The sequence below is a fragment of the Oreochromis aureus genome, linkage group 7 (assembly GCF_013358895.1).
Source record: "Oreochromis aureus strain Israel breed Guangdong linkage group 7, ZZ_aureus, whole genome shotgun sequence".
Lineage (NCBI taxonomy): Eukaryota > Metazoa > Chordata > Actinopteri > Cichliformes > Cichlidae > Oreochromis > Oreochromis aureus.
The window spans coordinates 43,889,639-43,912,817 of NC_052948.1; the positions used below are offsets into that span (position 1 = coordinate 43,889,639).

The window sequence follows — 23,179 nt, forward strand, 5'->3', positions numbered from 1 at the left end:
AGTCCTTAACAGAGGTAAGACGAGAGACTAAGAGAAAATGGGCTCAAGGTTTACTCGTGCAGAGGAAGAAATCAGATTTCTTTGGGCTACACTGTCAGTGGTATTGACCATGCTGGCCAGTTTCTATTGGTGCTTCTTTTTTGTCAATCTGGGGAAATCAGAGAGCAGTGGAGTGGGATGAGAAGGGCTACACACATCCACTGAGCTCTTGTGGTGTTGTGTGTGTTTGTGCTGGGTGCAAGAGCACAAATGAATGAATATCTTTGCAGTAAATAGCCTGTGGATATGGCTATGTAGAGTGGGTGCGTGTATGATGTGTGGGTTGTTTTCCATGTTGATGCTTTTAGCTAAAAACCTTCTGACATAAAGGCTAAGAGCCACTGATACCTCACCCTCTTCTTTGTCATAATCATAACTACGAAACACAAGCTCAGATCGGTGTATTCTACCTAAAGTACACTAGGTCACAAAATAAAAGTATTTCAGGTTGAGAAGCGTGTTGTTTTTTTTGTTTTTTTTCCCAATACTCTTTTCATGTTTGTGCTCACTGCAAGAATCCTTTTGTCTGTGTATCTACTTTTGTATCTTGTACCACTGCTGTAACACTTCTTTTGTATATGCTCTGGCTGTCGTCTTTAACACTACTACACTACTTTTTTTTTTTTTGCCCATACTGTATATTTCAGTAAAATGGAACTTCAGAGGTATTTTTTATTAAATGCCAAAGTTAAAACACGCTTTCCGATGTTCAAAGTGTATGCATATGTGTGCGAATTCACGTTTAAGTAAAGGAGAAACTATCAGTGTGTGTGTGTGTGTGTGTGTGTGTGTGTGTGTGTGTGTGTGTGTGTGTGTGTGTGCCTGTGTGTGTGCCTGTGTGTGTGGCAAAACAGGGGAATGAAAAGGGTAAATGTGATGTGATTGGTACCTGTGGGCGACAGAAAGAACTCAATTTCCAATACAGCAGCTGAATGCAGCCAATCAGTGCTGGGCTGTTGTGTGTAATGGCTCTGGTGCCTTTGGGGACTGAATTCGTCAAAAACAACCGTACCGGAGCTTCACTACCATCACTTCCTCTTGATGCCCAACAAAACAGGTACGTAAACAGACATATCCCAAAAAGTTGACTCTGTTCATCTATGCGCAGCGTTTTCAGTGGGAGAAACGTTTCATCACTCACCCAAATGAATTCTTTAGTCTCAGCTGCATAATGACCGAAACTGGAACCACCGACTAACAGCGAGGCACAAGCTCAGTTTAAAATGTAAATTGACAAGAACACTGATCAACAGTCATGAGTACTATTCACAGAAAATTGGGAAATGACTGCAATCACAGCACTGAAAGATGTACTCCTTTCTTAGTTCAGAGATGGCCGTTCTCTTTTCACATACGCGGCTTCCTTGACTTCCCCGCTCAAACCACCTTTACTCCCCAGACAAGGATGTGACAACATCATCGCTAAAGGAGTGACATCTGGTCCGCAGGGGTTCAGGCCCGACAAGGCAGCTCTTCTGTGCTGTGCCAAAAGTTGTTTGGTATCACCAAATTACGGCAATCTTCTCAGCACTTAATCGCGTACACTGTTTTGCTCTTGTGCCAGAGGACCCGATCCTCGGGGCAGAACAATTTTTGGTGTACTGTAGGGTGTTTTCAGGTTTGAAAGCCAGAGAAACATTGTGTTCTTGAGAAAAAATGCATCTCCGCTGTTGCTCAAACTCCTGACACATAAAAGATCACTAATGGTGATCTCCAGTGGTGATCGTTTAAGCAGCAGTTATCCCATTTGAAAAGGGAACAACCATCTTGAACTGACGAGGGGGCCTACGAGTACATCTTTCACCATGTTACAGTGCTGTGCAGCCATTCCCCAACTCTCTGTGAATGATCAGTGGTGAAGACAATTTGCATATTAACAATCATGAAACTGAGCATGTGGGTCTTTGTTAGGCAATGGTGCTCGTTTCGGTCATTATTGCATCTGTGTTGTTTATGAAGTTGAGGAAACCTGCAGAAACTGAAGAGGTCACTTGAATGAGCGGCAAACTCTTTCTCCACTCCACAAACACTGTTTGAAAAACTTTCTGGAATTTCCTTATCTGGATTATTGAGCAGGCACCGAAACAAAACATACACACTCAAATGCATACACGCATGATGGTGATGGAAATGATGGTCCCAAACGAAAGATGTCACTCAGACCCCATAGGTGAGGTAATGTCAGCAGTTAAATATGCTGGACAATAAGATTTATAAGCAGAGATTGGCATTGTGCGTATGTTTGTAAAGACACTTTTGTCAGAACTCATACACTTGCTTTTGGGAAAATATGAAAACATTATATTGTGATTCAAGGTTATGTTTTCAGCTTTTTATCAGAACAACAATCTTCTGCGAACCTTAACCAACTGCTTTGATTTTCTTAAACAATAACATAAAACTGAATCATGTTTTAGCTGCCAAGATGCATTTCTGTGAAGAAAACAAATTTTATTAATGGTCTGTGCAGCATGATGTCTTCTAAAACAGAGCTGCTAGTCAGCACGTAGCCGATGTTTCTACTGACCAGAGTTCTCGTCAACCCTCTCCTCCACAGTGTGCTCCTTCTGGTGAACCCACTCGCTGTTGCACTTGAAGTAGATTTGGGTGGCAGGTGTGGCCTTGCAGTACAGGTTAACAGGCTTGTTCTTGACTATGTAGGCCTCCTCTGGTTCCATTAAAAACACGGGCAGCGGCTCTGGGGGGTCTGAGGGGAAAGTTTCTGGCAGCTCACCGAGACCAATGAAGTCATCCTCAACTGTGAAGAGAGAAACAGAGGAAGAATGGTTAGAAGGAAAGAGAGGACGAAGTGGAGAACAGAAGCCAAAATCCCAAGACAGAAAGTGGGAGGACGGAACGGAAGAGCGGAAAGCAGACAAGAGACAGTGGGACAGTATTATAACCACAGCCTTTGCATGGGATTATCCATGTGCACAGCACACAGTGAAATCCCTATCATTTGATATTTTGGAATGTTTACACAAGTGTATTTTAGAGTGCAGGAAATTCTGTGATTCCTCTCCGGCAATAAGACTGCCTCCTCGGTCTAACCACAATCAGCTACTGCTGAGAAGCGAGCACGGCAGAGCCAATAATGAGAAGCAGAGTTCAGAGGTCGACTCCGAGGAACTGAAGTTATAAGCTGATCTATCCGTGTCTCCCATTTTCTCTCGTGCCCGTGCTCTTTGCTTTTGTCACTTTCTCGTACACGGGCATGCGAGCACGCACACATGCCCCAGATCTAATGACCTCAGGCTTCTGGCCCATTTTATGCCATTCCTCGGATACTTCTGCAGTAGACAGATATGTTTCCCTGTAATTACAAGTCCCTTTCATCTCCCTGTCTTAAATCACATACACACAACTGCATGTGCATGCACACACAAACATGGAGGGAAGAAAAAAAAGTGGCACAAATATATGGGTGTACACGCCCACCAAATGAGCACGGCTAACTTTGTAACTCTTTGAAGAAGGAAGGATGAAGCCTATTGGCCATCCCATTTGTCACCTCCAGATCTGTTCTATTATTACCATCGAACCGGTAGACATTAATTATTCACAAGCGCGAAAGAAAGAAGGCAAAGTAATAGAGCCAGAGCTACAGTGGGAAACATAAGGTGAGAGAGGGAGGAAGGAGGAACACTGGGAGACACTCAAAGTAACTCAGCCAGACAGACATGGATTGAGTCATTGAAAGGGAGTTGCAGCAGACAGACAGTAACATAGCACAGGAGGACAGAAACAGGAAGGCAGACTGTTCAGATAACAAAATACTTTATCAGCCCATCAGTAATTCTTCCATGTCCTTCTATCTACCTACTTCTCTGTCCTGTGTGGACATGCTGGAGCCTTGTTGTCTGACAGAGGTTGCCTCCTGGATGCTTTGAGAGCACTAAATAATGTCTTGGCTGAGCAGATATCTCCCCATGATGTCTCCCTAATGTTATCTCTCCCTCCATACCTGCCACAGATTGAAGCTGATTGCTAGGAAATGAAAGGGCAGGAGGAGTCAATCAGAAAATGGCCAAAGCCACCTTCAGCAAGGCGGAGGAGGGGTCTGTCTGTGTCCTGTTATGATGCAGGTGAGGTCTTACCATTTGCTTTAGCATCCTGTTTTCTAGGTGTGTGATTGCATTTCATCAAAAAAAGAGTAAGCTTAGGTATATTTTTATGGGCTTCTAACCTGCTGCTAATTGAATTTAAGCTATAAGTGACCTTTGACCTTTAGGGTTTGTGTTTGTGTACGTGCAATAAAGAGCCACAACAAGACCATTAGTTGTTTTGATTAACTTCCAACATTCGCTGTCAAATCAAGAAATAAGCTAAACATTGTGTGGCCTTTCCTCCCGTGCATTTTTATGTACTGTAGGTGACGACTCTATAATGTACAAGTCTATTTCAGCAGACCTTGGCTTACACTGTTCTTTTCTGCTCTATCGTCCTCAGTCCACCCACATCCTCAGCCAGGGGACCCTGACCCAGAAACAGGCAAAGAGAGCCAAGGAAACTCATTAAAGACTGTGTTAGCCTTCTTTCACCCTCCATTCCTATTATCTCTCCATCTCTCCCTCTCGCTTCTGGCTCCGTCGCTCTGTCGAACTCTGAGGCAGGGAGATCTGAAACAGCCATGAAAGCGTGGCTCCCTTACACATAAAGAGACGCGTGTCTCATCTCCTCGCACACATACACCCAGCACAAGCGTTAATGTGCGCGGAGGCACGCACAAACTCGCTTACAGACATTCGACTTCATCAGCTTCCTCAGTGCAAGAAATAATAAATTCAAGTGAATGGAACTAGCCCTGCAGTGAAAAATCAGCCCAGAAATGGGAAAAAAGAAACATGACAAAATGAAAGACCCTGACTCTTACCAATCATTCTGCTCCCCCTCAACACCCTGCATTAGCAGTTTTATGTTTGTGGCGTACGTTTCCCGTATAAGAAACATATACTCACATTCACTTCCCTGGACAGATTTGTTATTTTTGTTCTTTGAAATGTGACTGGAAAGCTTCTTCCTTGTCACCTACAGCCAGCGAAAGCTGGAAAATAATGTGAGGCACCGTGCTGTAAGGCACGAGTGGCTGGAAACTAACATAGACCGAATGTACAGGTCTACAATGAGCAACCAGGGAAATTAAAAGGACCCATCCAGCGTCGACCGAATGCATAAACAAACTATGCACCTCAACAGAGCCAGATCACAGGAACATTAATCAGGAAAACTTGCTTTCTCTGATGTGAAAGGTTTGCTGAAAAAAAACAAAAACAAAACCTCTGTTTGGGGCAATCTGAAATGATATATAAGTGACCCCATTCTCCCTTTCATAAATGTGGGGGAATTTAGTTGGTTTGGGATTAGTGTGACTTGACAGTGTGGACTGATGCTAAATTTTCTTCATGCTTGCATAGTGGTTGGGTGATTAGCACTGGTCACCTCGCAGCAAGAAGATCCTGGGTTCAAATCCAGTCTGGGGCCTTTCTATGTGGGCTTCTTCCCCAAGTCCAAAGACATTCATGACGGTAGGTTAATTGGTCATTTTACATTGGCTGTTTTTCTTTCTGTGTTAGTCCAAACCAATTGGTGACCTGTCCAGGATGCACCTGCCTATAACAGCTGGGATGAGCATCTACCCACTGCAACCCTGAATTGAAGAAGTGCAAGAATAGATGGATAGATGGATTGTACTTGGAAGTTAGCCAGCTAATAAGCCAAGTTTATTAACACCTCAAACCTGTTCTTCTAACATGCTTGTGTGTTGATGTAAATTGTCCGTAATCTCTTTAAATGCACTTTTATGAATCACGACTGTTTCATGATATAGCCAATTACTGATCCCTGAGTATCGCATTTTGTCAATCACTGCTTAACATCTCACTACGTTCCACCTTGCTCCCTCACCGAAACAATGCCGAGCGCAACAAAAGTTCAGACTTTTTCTTTTTCAGTTGGTGATAAAATAGCTTAGATATTTAGGCACTGGCATATTCAAAATAATGAGTGTTCGTGACAATACACAGTTATGGTGTGTAATGGCATATTGCAATGCTTCTAAAGACCAAACATGCATTATGAAATACATTTTTAGTGTCACGGTCCTTTTAACAAGAACATTAATATGGCATGCCTCCAGTGTTTGATATGCAATATGGACTTTTCCAAGCAGCTGCGATTCTGTAACTTGACTTTAATCAGGAAAAATCTAAATTGCTTTCATATTGAGTGTTTAAAATTTAATGAAATATGTCCTTGCAGCACTTTTATTCAAATTGTATTTTGCTCTGTAATTGGAGTAAGTTTTCCTAATGCATACTGTAAGTCTTATTAGTGAATATTTTAAGACTCAAATTGAATATTACTTGAATTTTAGATCAATTTTACAACACAAGTACAAAAAGAATTTTGAAGACAAATGAGCTGCTAAAGAAAAAGAAAACCCTTAAAAATAAGTTTACTGGATGAATGGATACTGCCATTTTGCATCGTCAATGAATTTATTAGGTAGAAGGCACGCTGGTCTGGAAAATGGAAAGACAGATCAGAATTAATCGAATTAATCCGAGATTAGTGAGTGGGAGTGAAGCAAGATAAGTGAAGGTCTTGGCAGTGACTCTCTGTTTTGGCTTGAGTTCACTCCAATAACTGTGGGAGTGCAGCAATATTAAGGGATGTTTACATTTTGGACATGAACAAATCATAGTCAAAACAGGCTCATAACACTGGCACAACAACATATATTAAGGCAGAGTCCATGAGATAAGAGGTACACTAAAAAAAGAAGTGTTGTATAAATAAATCACAGTTGCATAGAAAAGTGGGAAACCCACATCAGAGAAGAAAGAAAGAAATTCATAATAAATATGAGATCATATTTCACAATTTCAATGTGGTCAACACTGAGATTTTGCAAACATGTGAGCACTAACCACGTGAAGTTGACTGTTTTGGATGTGTGACAATTACAATAACAATGTAGGATCAAGTGAATGCTTCAGTCACACGAGCCTAGAAAGCAGTTTACAACTATCTGGCAACAGCTGAAAAAATGTGTATTCTTAGAACCTTATTAGGTCCAATATGGCAAACGATTTTAATGTAATACAAGCACAACATAACAGGAGAAACTTCTATACAGTAAATGCTAAACAGATTGCAAAACCAGCAAAACCAAGAATGACTAGTTTAATTACTCAGTGTTTTCTGTGCTGGTTATTATTTTGGCGAGTTGATACTGATATTGCCAATATTTTCTTTAACATTTGTTGGCTTAAAATCATGTTACTGCATCTTAGACATGGAATAAAGTAATAATGGATAGTTTATGGGAGTATTTATAAGTCAAAACTGGTTGACTTCATCAAAAGTCGTCCGAACAATGCAGTTCAAGTCAACAACAAAAAACGACCACAGCATATCTGGGGTATTCTGGACTTCAGTTGCTCATCCATTGCCTCTTTGACACACGCGCACACAGAAACACACACACTGAAGGCATGTCATGGATTGACAGTTATATTGCAATGCATCTATCAAACGTTGATGGATGCACTGGAAACGAGTTGGGGTTCAATATCTTGGGCAAGGGCAGTTAGCCATGGATCGAACCACCGACCTGACAGTGGATGACCTGCTCTCTCTCTCTCTTGAGCCAATGAAGTCACAAAAACGTGTAAAAGCTCTTGTTCTTTTAAATTTTGGTTCTAGGTGCCAGCTGTAGCCAAAGTCAGTTCTTCACAACAGACACTCTGGATATTACCAAATCCAGAACCAGAGAGATTTGTGTGGATTTTCTACAGTGAGTAGAAATAAATGGGATTTCAAAGTAAAACATTGAAACACAATATTACTACAACATTTTTAGACTAGATGATAAGGCTTCAGTTTTCAAAAGCCATTTCTGAAATGCTGAAAATACATTGTAAGGTATGGTTTACTGATACAGGTGATACTTTTGATTTTTACATAAAATAAATTCTCATTATACATCTAGAAAATAGCCTGTATTATGTACACTATGTCTGCTGCACATACTATAGAATGAACCGTTTTCCTGCACCGCATGCCTGGTGTGAATATTTGTAAGACCGTATATCTTATATCATATATTGTATGTGAGTGCTTCTGATAACAACATTTCAATGCTGGGCTGTGACATCACCGTGCAAGATAAGCTGTCTCCGCTTTATCTGTACTCAAGCAGATTTATTGTCCCAAAGAAAGCACTGTATCAGTGGTACCAATGTTTCCCTTCCATCAGCGGTGAGTCAAGCATGAAAAAGAATGAACACCAACATAAACCTCCTCTCTGTTCATCCCTGTTTTATTCTGATTTGTCCACTTTGCTCTCCTCTCATTCCCTCTTGCCTTCTTCCTTTCACCTTCTTTTCACTCAGCCCTCTCATCATTCACGTATACATTCCTCGTCCGGACATAGAAAAAGACTGGTTGGCTCGATCGCTGGACAAGGGGGAGTTTTACTCGGCGGTGTTTTGCTACTCCGCTATGGGGAAGGACAAGAGGTGCTTTGCATCTGGGTGGTCAAGCAGAATAATAAACCATCCAGCTGTCAAGTCAAGTGAAGCAGGATAAGTGGACTGTCAATCAGATCTCCCAATAAATGTACTTTAAGCACACCTACCCATTATATTGAGTGAACATAAATCTATGGTAATGACTTTCCCCAGTCAATACTTGTTAGTATTGGATTAAGTAAAGACCCATACATCCCACTGGCTCAAAATCGATATGTATGGCTGTTGGTTTAAAAGCAAAATCCTTTAGAAGCTCCATGAGAAATGGGCAGAATAAGTACAGGCTTCCTTCCACTCTGATGTCTCTTTCCAGCTGAGTGCTTTATATACACTCGTGTGTCTACACACATTGTCTGCAGGGTCCCGTCTCACACTTGGCTGCGGCAGGTATTTATTGATTACTGTTAAGGGCCAGTGACCTCTCCCTCGCCCCGTCCTATCTGAGCCTCTCTGCTGAGGCATGCAAAGCACACTCATATATCATCTCTAGGGAATCCTACCATCACACAACCTAGCAGGGGAGGAGAAATTTTAAAGAAAAAAAGAAAAACAACAACAACAAGGCATTCCCTAAAAGTCAGCATTAAGCTCAATCAGTTCACTGCACATAGTCATGTCATTGCAGGCTGAAATCACAGCGACCTGGAGGCAGAGTTCACGTACACCAAATAAACAGAATGAATAATTAAATGTGCTCAGTATAGCAAGCCCCAATTCATGGGTTTTATCTTTACCGGCGCATGTGATGTAATTGGAAAAATTAATGCGCAAACTGAGTTCGGCCACTGTGGTAAAGTACAAACACGCAGCTGAGAAATACTTGGATACTAAAGGAAGGGAGAAAAAGAGATGCACATGTAAAGTTTACACAATAATCAGCTGCCTAAACTTTTCCACATCTTCCTCTCTGACTTATAAGTGGCCATATAAGTGGAGAATAAAAAAAAACAATATTAAAAAATACAAAAAAATCAATCAGCAAAAGCTGATTGTTTTTTTTGTTTTTGTTTTAGTTTTTTGGGAGGACAGACCCACTTCTGTCTTTGTGACTTTGCACATGCAATCATGTCTTTCTCACTGTCAGCGTTTACATGTTCTCTCTGATCATTATCCCCGACCTTCACTTGGTTCTCTCTGGCTGCACTCTGGCAGGAGGCAGCTGGCGGTTGCCAGGGTCATGCTAGGCCTTGGTCACTGCCTGTCCAGTTGCATGATGGTGCCAGAAAAGACTAGGTCAAAGTATCATAATTATCAAAGTTCACCATTTCATTTTTTTTTAACAAATTTTCACTGCCCCAAAAACTATATTTTGATGTAATAGAAGACTAAATGGAAAATTTTAGATCAACACATTTTTTTAAATGTTACTGCCTGTGGTTGAAAACTCTCTGTGTGCCAGTCAAGCAGTTAATCTGGTCTGACTTTTTAGCTGGTAATAGAAATTAAACGATGGATTGAAAACTAGAAATCTGCTCTATGTTTCTCAAACCAAATTTAATTCTATTAATTAATAATTATTCAGTTATGTGATAGGAGACACTAAAGAGGTGAGAAGAAGCACGAGAGAAGCCAGAGACCTCGACAAACGAGATAGGTGAGCGACCTTTTTAAACTAAAGAAAGCAGGATTTTATTCAGTGTTCATCCAACGTCTGCTTATGAGATTTTTCCCTTTACAAGTGGGAACATGAACACTGAAAAGTAACTAGGAAAAAACAAGACATTTAAAATTTATGTGTAAAGACCGATAGTAGGGTTTTCAATTCAGTGAGCAAGTGGTTGAATTGCTTTGATGCATAAACGAGTACGAATATTGGCAATTAAAGCCCATTTAGATGATTTATGTTTCTCCTCTTTATTCTTTTATAATGTTTGAGAATGTGTTTGCATTCACACTTGTTGTCTTACAACCTTAAACTTGCCATTAACTTAATGCATGACCAACATTTTACATATTTAATTTCATTTTGGGATGTTATTTTAGCTCCCCTTTCCTTATGTGTCACATTCTCTGTTTTTCTATTGCTTTTTCTAAATGTTTTTTTCTCCTCAGTCTCCTGCAGTTATGATTACCTTCTCATTGGATACAATATACTCCCCATCCACCGCCCTTTCCCTCCCGCATGTGCTCATGGATGAAAAGTCATTTCGGTGCTTGATTGGAGAATGATGCTGCTACTTAGAGAGTCAGTCCATCAGCACTGAGGGAGGAGAGCGCAAGGAGACAGAGAAAAGCTCTGGAGGAGAAGTGGCTCCCTGGGGCGTTGTAGCTGTGATGGGTGAGCTGTCAAACGCCCCATTGTCCAAATTACCCAGCAAGCACCATGCCGCCACCCAGGACTAATTTATGGTGCAGCAAGGCACGACACATACATTGCTTTCTGAGTCCACGGGAGAGAAAAAGAGAGGAAAAAGGTGTAAGGAACAAGTGGGCTGTTCAACCTAACCCATTCCAAAGAGGTACAGCAGGGGTTCAAACACAGACAGTACAACACAAACCCCAATTAACTTCACACAGGATGGGTATTTGCCATCTTTATGCTTCAAGTCCTCAATGACAGGTGTCAATATGAATATGTGTCATGCTCCCGTGCCTCCCTGCCCACCCACAATCCGAGCACTTGCATTCACTGATGCACAAACACTTAAATGATGTTTTAAAGCGGCCATTGCATACATAAGCCCCATTGCTTGGCTTCACTTGCAGACATAACGACCGGTCCTTTTAGTGCAAAAATGGCAAGCCTATTCACTTGTCACATGTCACACCCCTGGGTGCCCGAAACCAGACAGGGCCATCGCCCTACCCCATACTGACCAGCGGGCCATGGAGTGGAGCTGTGCTTGTCAGAAGGAGACGCGCTGCACTCTCTGACCCCTCACTGTGCCCAACGCCTTGATGCGATGCCTCTACTTGGCTAATTGGCCCATAGCAGTAGGCAGCCTGTTTCTGCCACTAGCGAAAGGCCAAAAGGCCAGACATACAAACAAAAGATGACAACAGATGCACAGGATCATCTCATTAAAAAAAAAACCCCAAAAAACCCTATGATCAGAAAAAGCTACATAACTTATCAACAACATAAACTCTGGAAAATTAATTGTGCATGCAAGAAAGTGTCAGCAAAATAATCTCATTTACATTTGTTTTTGCATTTGACATTTGGGCATTTGTTTTAAACGTAGCCATAAAAAGGTTCAGAGGATTTCTCACATCAGCTTTAGAAATGGTTTACCAATGTACCCGTGTCTTCAAAAAGACAGTGAGAGAAATCTTACGCCTTTCACCACCAGTGTAGACTGTCTTCACACTGCAGAAGAGCTGCTTATCAAAGAAAATTAACAGTAACAAACTCATTTTCAGCACTAAATTAGACTCCTGAAAAGACAAGAAGAAGCTGCCAATCTGCTCATGCGCTATACTTCAATATTTGTCCTATGTATATCAAAACACATTTTATCTGCTAGACATTTATTAATTACTCTTATGGCCTTTTGTTACTTGCATGTAAAGCTCAAGAATTTTCCATTCTTCAAACCCCTTCAACATGTTTATGTTAATGTTTCTGTGTCTCGTCTAGCCTTGCCTTAGTGTAAAGCCATTGGTAATTTGGACAAATGCATACAAAGAGATTAGAGTGTGATTTCAGCAGATCTTTGAAAGCAGAATGTTTACCATACCATGTCTTTCTGCTTTGAATTACACCGCTCCTCTACTGTGCAGCTATCAGCCGAAGATGACAAGTGACACGGCAAATACATTCAAAAGTTCTGAATGGAGGACTTCTAAATGTAAATGATTTGCATTATATTATATAGACATTAAGACTCAAATTGAATTTTTGTGCATTTTTCTATGGATTCACAAAGCAATAACCACTGATACAAGACAGCAAGGTTAGAGAAGACATAACAGCGGCGTACAGGTGTAGCGATGACGATCGTAACTGCATAACTACATAGAATCAAGACAAGGCAACCATCTCATCATTTCTCCGTGATGTGTTCTCATTTTATATGCCTACCTCACACATATATTCTAAAGCACTCAAATGTCCAACCTCACAAAAATCCCTAGCAGCACTTTATCTGAAGGACATTACAGACTGGAAGTGTGTCAGAAAGTGTGAGACACCATCCCCAGAGCATAGTCTATTCTGCACGTCTGTCACAGAATCTGGCTGCCTGCTTATTCCTCTGAGATGCACGGGCACATAGAGCCCTCGTGCCCACATCAACCTAAATCTTATTCTCGCCATCTCGTCAATCAAACTGCAAAGTGAGAAACCATAAAGAGACATACGGTGCCTTGAAAAGTTCTCTCTCTCTTTTTTTTAATGTTCTCTCCACAATTGTGCCTTCTACTGTGTTCCCAGGCCTACCGCTGAGCTGAGGATTTGTGTATTTTGACCTGCAGCCATCTACTAAAGACCTCAGATATGATGGGAAATGAGAAGATCAGGATTTGTTGTGCGCCGTAATACACCAAACATGGGTGTACGCTCTAATGCGGGCTTTGATAGTCTAACCATGGGTGTGTATGTGGGTGTGTTTGTGTGTGGAGGGGTGAAGTATGCGTTTGCATGTGTGTACATGTGTCTTTGTGTGATGGCTGAATTAATGTGACAAGGCAGATGTAATGCAGAATCATAAATCTTAGCCCCGGGATCAGTAGAGGGAGAGCAGGAGGTGATATATTAAAGGGCAGAAACGCGCACACACCCACACGCACACACAAATGCCGCCGTTATTATGTTGATAATAAAAACAAGACCCCGACCGCAATAGCCAGCTAATAGACATGACTCCGTATCTAGGCCTAAGGGCGATGACATGCACACACACATGCAAGTGACACCAGATACACACCGAGAGCACAAAACACAAACTCTATCCGCTTTTCCAGCAATTTATTATGCCGCTTTGGGCCTAACAGCTCAAGTGTTAGATATGGCTGTAATACTGTTAAAATCTTAATACTGTTACACAAGCTCGCTGTTGTACAACATGCTAATTCTTTATTTACAGTGCAGAGAGCATTAGATGGCAGTAAAAAAATTTGCGACAGTAAAAAAAAAAAAAAAAATTGCGACAGTGCTTCTGTCGAGAAAACTGCAACCACTCACTGTATCAAAAACACAGATGAAGCCAGCTAGTGTTACTATAAGTTCTAAAAAAGCCTCAGTCGCAAAAGAAGACTGACCAGCTGATCAGTTATCAAAGTGTGTCTCAACAGTCTGCTCAACAAAATCTGACAGCTGTCACCATCGACTCACTTGCTTTTATGCTGTAAAATAGTAGTAGGATTTGCTACTACAAATGCATCTTGTGCTTCCAGACACATGACTGCCTGATCCAAAGATAATAAATGTAATTCGCTTATAATACAAACGCTGATTTTTCTATCTTTCAAGCTTTATTCCTATAGAAATAGGTCATAAACGGTCTATATTATGCACACATACAGTAGGCTGGTTTAGCTACAAACACAATCCCCCTCTGAATTTAAGCAATAATTAACACATTTCTACTTTTCTTCTGCATTTCTGACAATTCATATTCAGCTTGAATTTACAGTCAAAAACGTACATCTCAGCAGGCCTGCAGCCTATTTGCCCTTCCACGTAGATTAAACGTGTTATTTTAAAAATGCTGAATTCATTCGAACAAGAGGAGCTGCACAGCAACACAGTCAGAATTGCAGCTTGTTTGGCTACTTTACAAATAGTTCTGCGGTGCAGAATTTTTCCATTGTATTTCCGTACTGCTAGTGTGTCCTCCTGCATGCTTATTTAAGGGTAGCCAGGACGCTTGCTGGGCTTACGCCTGAAAAGAAAAGGGCTTTGTAAGCATTCGAGGGTAATTGCAACACACTGGTTTCTGCACACAGGCTACATTACATACATGTGTAATTACTGTAGGATGGTGGCTGTGTAGTTTTTGGGTGTGCCAACACCCATTAGCTCACATGCACTTGGGTCCATTTGGGGGACTCCCTTACATGCAAAGCCCTGGCAAAATTGGTTTAAACAGCCCATGATCATCATGACCATGAATCAGCCCATTTCATACTGTTCCATTCTCTTGCAATAACAGTTTGAATGATCCTCTGTATCCTTGCTTACTCAAATATCAAGTAATGAATCATTTCTATACAATCCCTGCCTTATGATCCAATGAATGCTTCTATATGTGGTAGAGCAGGCTTAAAGATGGAGTGACAGCGAGGAATCTGCAGTAATTATGGCGCTACTTCATTGTATAACAGACACAGACAAAAGTGGACATATGATGCCAGTGCTGCACACTCATAAACCATGCCACTATGCTGCTATGACCCTGACCAAACCTGGTATCAGAGCATCATATCCTGACTGCTTCCATATCCGCCTGAGATAGATTGCAGTTCACATCTGGAAACAGAGTGCATCTGAAATATATCTTGACTGACTACTTCAGATCAGATTCTGCTGCCCTGGTCAATTTTGATTTTAATTTATTTATTTATTTCACTGTGGGAAGAGAAACTGCACACTGATTCAAACCAACCCAGACAAGTTTCCATAAAGCCAGAAGGAAAAGTTTGAGGGAGAAATATGAGATTTCAAATCAAGATGTGAAAAGAGAGAATGAAAAAAAGCAAACTAAAAGCTAAGACTTTAGTCTCTCTGCTTGGGAACTATGTCTAGTCACACAAATGTGACAAGACATCTCACAGAGATGAGACCCTTCTCCATATGGAGGTCCCATGCACCTTCAACTATATGAGACTATATGTCGTATATCTTGACAAGTATGCTTGTGTTTAGAGTCGTCCCCTTTTGACTCGAGCTACAGACACAAACACACAAGCACGGAGACACGTGTAAGTAAAACAAGAATAACGGCCAGGGGCTCACAGGTATTCGTGAGTTCTGAACCCAGTTGAACATCTATGGGGAATTTTGGACTGGCTTGTTAGCTTCGTCCTCCGCCGCCATCTAAACACCAAACAGCACTTCACTAGAGCTCCAAAGACTGAAAGTGTTCTGCTGGCAGCAGAATAAGAAATGATCTATTCCACTGAAACACTGTACATAAACAAGAACACGTAACAGAAATACAACACTGCCCAGCAACCTGTGTTTCACACACACGCACACACACACACACACACACACACACACACACACACACACACACACACACACACACACACACACACACACAGTCACAGACACAAAGACACTAACACACAGACATCACACCTGTTAATGGATGTGTTAAGAGGAAAAGACAGTTGATAGGAGGGCGGGCAGATATTTGGTGCGTGTTTGTTTTGTGTGAGTGCGTGTGTTTGCGTACGTGTATGTGTGTGTGTGCGATGGGTGGCGGTGATGGAGGTGGGGGGTGACTCCATTAGGCAATCACACACCCTGCTCCACTCACCAGGGGACTACTGTCAGCCTGTGATTTTGCCCTGTACCCCTCCCAGCTCTCTGCTGCTCACTGCTGAAATAGGTCAACCACATATAATGGAGGGGCAATGAGGAGTAAGTATGCACTCCCCCAAGCCTCCCTCTCCCCATGTCCCTTTACACTACCCCACCCGTTGCTTCTGCCATGCCCGCAATAGAAAAGCAAGCCACGGCACCCCACGGACAAGCAGAAACCGGCTGGGGAGAGAAAGCCAACGACAGCCACAACATGCCGACCTCGCAGCCACAACACTTGTTTACACAGCCACGCTTGAGCAGACCAGATTCCCGGCATCTCATGTGGAATACACACATTCACAAGACAAATCTGTAGCATTGGCTTAAAAAGTTCATATCTGCAAAATTAAATGAGAACGGGGAGGGGAAATGGGAAAAAATCTAATAATGGATATTGTGTGTATTGTGTGGAAATGTTTGCAATCACAAGACGTTTCATCACTGTCACTCTCCAAGGAAGCACGAGACGGAAAAATGTCTTTACAGGGACTGCATTATTTCAACATTAAGTTGGCAGTGAATTTAATGGTCATGGGGAGCTTGTGAAAAAGAAAACTTGAATAATGTCTTCTGTGGCTCTGGGGAGATTTTAGCCAAGTCTGAGAAAATAAATCAAGTGGAAGCATCCAGGTATCACAGCCTGGAAATTTACAGATAATGTCATTCAACATATGAGTTGAATTATGTATTGAATTCATAGACTGTAGATAAAAGATGGATGTAGCCACTCTGAAGTCACTGACTGGATCTTGAAGTCTTTAAGCTGAGCATTTTGAAGCGTCTGCCCAAAGCATGTGGACTAAAACTGGTAAAAGAATGCATCTCTAAGGCACCTCTGTACTGGCTTTGCTTTTCAGATCAGGAAGCTACATCAGTCTTTTAATTCTTTATTACCAAACTCTCATTTGCAGATCTATTTTAAAATGGTGGTAAAATTGAAACCAAATAAGTTAGAGCAATAATCCTTTTTACCATGCAAAAGTGGATGAGTATATCACACATTCAATGTGTCCCAGACTGTTGTGTTCTTCTACTAACACAGAAATTTTGCAGAACTCAAGTAAAAAGTGAGAGCAACAACAAAAACTTCATAATCCAATTATAGGTGCTTTATTGATCTGATCAGCTGTTCACAGCAGTTAAATTATACATCATCAGGTTGTCAGGATAGATTATCACATGTTTTTGTGTGCACAACTAACTGTAACAACAGAGAAGTGAGGTCATTTTCCCAGGAAAGTAATATTTCACTTTATACCTTTCACTATCAAAAATTATACACAATATGCATTCTTCTTGCCATTTATAAAAAGGAGAGTATTTCAAAAATGAAGCTATGCACATACTCAAAATACAATTTCTGTGCTTTGAAAGGATTTTGTGCCATGTCCATTTACAATTTTGAGGGATACAGTTTTGACATTTCTGTATCTAGAAGATTTGTGCAAAAGGAATTTTTCAATTTCTTTGAGGCTTTTTGCACTTTTCAGCAAATTATTGAGTTACTATGGATGTATTACAGATGTACATGACTAAAATTTGGGATACAAAGGTTGCATCGATGTATCGCTGAAAAATTCTTTTTTTTTTAAAAGGATACTAAAGCAAGTAAAAATGTAAAGATAAGCTTAGGCAGACTTGGTATTTTGTAGGTAATAAAAGCTTAAATATCTATCCTGACACTTGTCACCTTGGCTTTTTAAAGCTGAACGTGATGAGTTAGCAACTGGATGTGAGTGAGAACCTGAGGACAATACATGGCCCTACAGGAGCAGGCCATGCAGTGACTTTGCACTGCTGTTAGTGAAATGGCATTTAAAAGAGAAGTTGGAGAGTCCCATTTTTAATGCATTATTGAATGTATTAAAAACAGACACGTACTAGTACAGTATACACTTGTGTCAAACTGAGACGTGGTGTGTGCTATTCCAGCCTGATAATGCATGCCAAATATCTCTTCGGGGAAAACATGTCAATGTGTGCTTTCCATTGTTATGCCATTAAAGACTACTCTCAAGTACAAACTTCCTCAGTGTTTATGTTTTTCCCCCTTTGGGAACGTTTTTGCATGCTTCACCATTAGAATCCACTCTAATGTAGACATAAAAGGAACTGCTTAAAACATTGTGTTTTTTGAGCAAAATCTTATTAAATGTGAGGATTTAAAGTGTTTGCAGCTGAATACTGGAGTGGTGGGAAAAATCTCTGATAAGTAATCATAGCCTTCATATTGGAGATAATGGAGATTTATTAAAAACTGCCATGTTTAGACTAAATTCAATAATTTCCAATCTGCTGTACATATAAAATATAGCTATTGATTCAAAGGGTAAATCAGATAAGCTGGTATCGCTTATCATAAAACATGCATGCATGCACAGGCAGTACAGTGTATGGACAAACCTGGACAAGTACACATACATTCATACATATATAGAGTCAAACATAACACTGCCACACTTAGAATTCTTCTGCATACTCTAGTTTTCTAGCCTCCTTCTCTTCTCCCCCTTCTCTACCTCCCTTCTTACTTTGCATCTCTCTGCACCCTCAACTCATGTTGTCTTTCCTCTGCAGTCTCCATTGGCTGTGACCTTTTCTCCAGTGGAACAAGATACTGCCCATCTCCATCGCCCTCATGCATTAATGATCTGTGGTAAGCTGAGGGCATCTGTCTGACTCCCAGGCTGTCCGCTGCTCACCCCACTTCCAAGGACGGAGCTCAGCCAGAGCTGAGCTCAGCCACGTTCCCTGTCACCCGCAGGAATATGCAGATAAATAGCCACAGATAGCAACAGCACAGCGGTCTAAAAAGTAGGGGCTGCCTCTTCTCATCTCTCCTGCATACATCTCTTTGACACTCCCCAATGGCAGATATCTAAAATACTAAAGGCAAGAAATGACAGTACACAGCAGACATAAAGAAACAGCCAATTATCCTGGTTTCAGACTGAACCTCACTGCAGACACAAGCAGCTGAGGTTCCTCCACAGGGCAGCGATGCAGAGTGTTGCATTTCTTTAACTTTATTTGTTGGAACTTAAGAAACACGATGTAATAAACAATGAGAGAAAATATATGAAGATGCCCTTTTTTCAGTCTGGCCTCATGTTCCGTTTCTCAAACAACTCCCTGCAGCTTTTTGCTAAAAGATCCCTAAAGTGCTTTTTTGGCAAAAGCTGAGTCTTGTCAAGTTAACAGTGGCCTAAAAAAAAAAAAAACAGAAAGAGGTAAATTGATTACGTAGAACAAGATGCAGCCCATTCAGCTGGCTGTACATTTGGAAGTGGTACCAGTGATCATTTCTCATGTTTCCTCTAATGTGATTTAATTGGTCACAAATTCCCTCATAAAGCATGGACATTAACATTAAAATATTCATATGCAACATCTCCTTCGTGAATCCAGTAAACAAATCAGGACTTTTTTCAGATGCTACAGTGAACTCCACATCATTTGTAGTTCCTTCACTGTAATAATCTTCTCATATGGCTGCTGTGAGTACACTAATCCCGGGTTCCTCCCCGTCTCCGATGAATAAGACATCAAGATTCCTGAACTTGCCACTTCAGACACTAACAGTTAAAAGTGGTGCCTTACAGCGATGATACTGTTATTCCTTTACAGTGTGGTATTCACTTCGTAGGTATCGTATGTTTCACTGCTTTTAAATTGTCTACACTAAAGGAAATTGCACCGCAGTCTCGTGGTGAAAATGTAAGTGCTTTTGCTCTCCCCTCTCAACGTTTTAGAGACAAAAAAAAAAAAAAAAAAAAAATCAGCTACTATGCCCTCGGGTGGATCTTACAGAACTCTCATATTCACTTTCATCAAGAAACTGGTGCTCCAGCAACAATAGATTGTGTATCGCTAAAAGTAACAATAGTAAAAATAATATGTAAAAAAAAAAATCAGATAATAGATATTATTAAAGGTATCATTAAATAATACCATTGTCAAAATAAACACCTGGTTTCTACCCACCATAGGTGTTCTGCCAGTATTTTTTCCCCATTTTACTCTGTTTTTCTAGTGAGTATTTCTCGGTCTAGCATTATTGTCTGCAGTAGCCAATCATGACCTCTCTGGTACCAACAGAAGGAAGAGCGGTAAATCTTTGTTGACACAGACCAACGGTGGGATATACTGAAAGTATACCATACCATAAGTTTAGCAATTTTGGGGGGGAATTCCAACAATAATGGTGAGCCACTTGTCATAACACAGCCATACTGCAATCACTAATCAGCTCACCCTGTCACCTGCCAGGACTCATTCCCCAAAACCCTCAGATGCATTCTGACAGCTGCAGAAATCCTCATCTGGGGGGAAGGGATGAAAAGATTTCTTCTATGCACCTCCCAGACACTCCATAGCCAAATATTTGACTTTGCCTGTGATCCACAGCCCTTGAAGGCTTCTGTTGGGCTTTTCCACGCGACTGATCTCTGTTTTCAAAGCAGGTGTTTAATGCACGTCAGACACAGAAGCCTCGCTCGTGAACCAGGACATAAAATAATATGGAGGGAGAAACAAAGAGTAATGAAGAAAGAGCTAAAAGTTAGATTTTTTTTTAAATGTGACAAACAAGCAGTACGCATTTACGGACATTTACGGTCTTTGATTATGTGACTCAGACTAAGCTCAGAGGTTAAATTAGATGACACGCTTTAGATAGCTGTGAGCCTGGCTGTCGTGCTGATTCAACTCCCCGGGGTTTCTGTCCACGGCACGTCCTTGATGTCACTGCTAAAAACTCGTACACACACGGCCTTCAGTCAAAAAAAAAATACTAACTGGCATACCGCAAATGCATGTCCAACAAGGAGCATGCATTCAATGGAGACACACAACATAAAGGGAGAAACCTCTCGGGGAAATCGTGCTGACAGATCAAAGAGTAGACATACAGGGATGAACCTTTAAGAATGTTTGAAAGTCTACCACAGAATGTTTTCGTTAAAGAAACCAATTATCCCCGCGGTTGTGTTAAAGGAATGACCACTGCTGCTTCCAGTTCATATCAGGACTTTGCAGATCAGAGGCTCTCTTTTTTTTTTTTTTTTTAAATTCCAGGCCTACGTGAGCTACACGCAGTGCACTTGACATTTAAAACCAACTCAGAATGACAACGTTTCAAAAAAGTGTTTATTTGATGTTTTCAGTTGTCAGAAGGCGTAAGCGTTTATGTGACAACCGGTCGTGACTGACACGAGCTGTAATTTACAGTCTTGTTTTTAGCTTGATGACCATGGGTTTTGGGGGGTTTTATCTAATTGGTTTTGAAATGGTTTCGTGAATCATGGGCCTCTACAAATTTGTCATCCTATTAAGAAGCATGCAATCCTTGGACTGAATTTAAAACATCAAAGGCTCGGCTGTGATGAAGAGGAGCTACAACGACATTTACTCTCAAATCATATTAGTCAGTAATCACAAAAAAAAGCTCCACGTCTGACTACAGGGTGAACTTAATGCAACTGAGCTACAAGTGATGTCTTTACAGCATACCAACATTGGAAAGACACATTTTGAGTTCCATCCCCAGACGCCTTAACGCCCACTCACATCCTGGGCCACCTGACCTCAGGAATTCACATGACAAGGTGCAGCCAGGTTTCACAATGAGCTCACCCGAAACCCTGGCTGATTAGGTACCACACCCGCTTTCACACCTTGTCGCATGTGATTAGAGGATCACCAGGGGGTCCTTTGTCCCTCTTTGGGGGGATACTCCCACTGGGTTTAAATCTGGGACTCTCGGCCATTTGACCTTAGAACTGAAGAAGCTTCTCGGATGAGAGGTGAAACGTCTTCAAGCAACTCAAAGAAGTCCAGATGCTTTTCTTTGCAAACTCCTTTGACTACGATGACCTGGATGACTGAGAACCTTCACAGACAAAGACACATTACTTTCTTTAAAGGTTATTATGATTTGATGGTCATTGTAACTCTAAATACAATACTGAACACATATCTGTTAGCGAATAGGAAAAAGCACCCCTAAAATTTTGCCCCAAGTCCATCGTTCATCTGCCGTCTCTCTGTAAAGTTCTTCACGTTACCCTTATTCATCTGACAACCGACATGCCACAAGGAGCCACGAAAAGTGACTGTGCAGGATCCACATAGAGAGGTTGCATGTTTAAAAAGTAAATATATAAATTTTTGGTGTGTGCGTATTAGTTTATATCAGCCCACGTACCTACAAACATACTGAGACATGCAAGTCTGGATGATATAAGCAAAAAACAAAACACAACAAAAACAGGCATCTATTCAGTTCTGTTCAATTTTATTTAAACAGTGCCAAGTCACAACAACACTCTTTTCAAAGGTAAAGACCTCACACTTAATTTTGAAATCCTTTTTATCTACTGAATACTAGATATGATAATAATAATGAGTGTTTTGGTTTTCCAGGGTCAAAATGCCAACTGTTAAACTGAATTTTCTGGCATTTGAATAAACATCAGTGGTCCCCAGAGCTAATGAACCTGACGACTCCAATGATTCCCCAACTTAAATGTTGTAACTCACAGGTCAAAATATATCATTTGTTGGGTAAAACTGAAGAGCTTGGATTTGTATCCAGTGCCAGCCTCAGAGCGAGATTTCTATCAGCACCAGTTTGATCATTTTGGATCGCTGCATTTTACACATACAGAATCCACTGTGTTAGTAATAGTGCTCCCACGTTTAAAGTGTTACACACCCACATTTATGAACTCACACCCCGTGAACTCAATATATCCTATCACCATGTGATATGTGGGGCCTAGCACTCACAGCGCGTGAGTGACAGTCGGGCCCAGGAGATACACACCGGGGGGTAAACACAGTGCCTTAATAGAGGGAATGAAAATGTGGCTGGTAAGATAGAAGAAGGTGACAGAGAAAAAGAGAGCGGAAGCTACTGAGGGAGAGATGGTGTGATATCGGGGGAGATTGAAGGGAGGGGGACTTCTCCACAGGCTAGTAGCTCGGCTCACATCACCTTGCCAAACTGTCACTGCCCCTCACACCCCACCCTTACAAACCACCCCAACCCCTCGCCCCGTGGCCCTGCCTCCCTCCCTCCTCGACAGAATGATTAATGGCGTATCTGGTCATGCGAGCACCCCTGTCCCCG

At 41.3% G+C, this 23,179-nt stretch overlaps 1 protein-coding gene across 2 annotated transcripts in view; it reads right to left on the minus strand.

Annotated features, from left to right (window-relative positions):
* The window catches only part of unc5c (unc-5 netrin receptor C), a 125,108-nt gene that overhangs the window by 56,590 nt on the left and 45,339 nt on the right, over window positions 1-23,179 (minus strand). For both annotated transcript variants that reach the window (XM_031742617.2, XM_031742616.2), the window contains exon 2: window positions 2,567-2,797. In XM_031742617.2, the coding sequence (XP_031598477.1) occupies window positions 2,567-2,797 (231 nt within the window). The remainder of the gene's footprint in view (window positions 1-2,566; window positions 2,798-23,179) is intronic.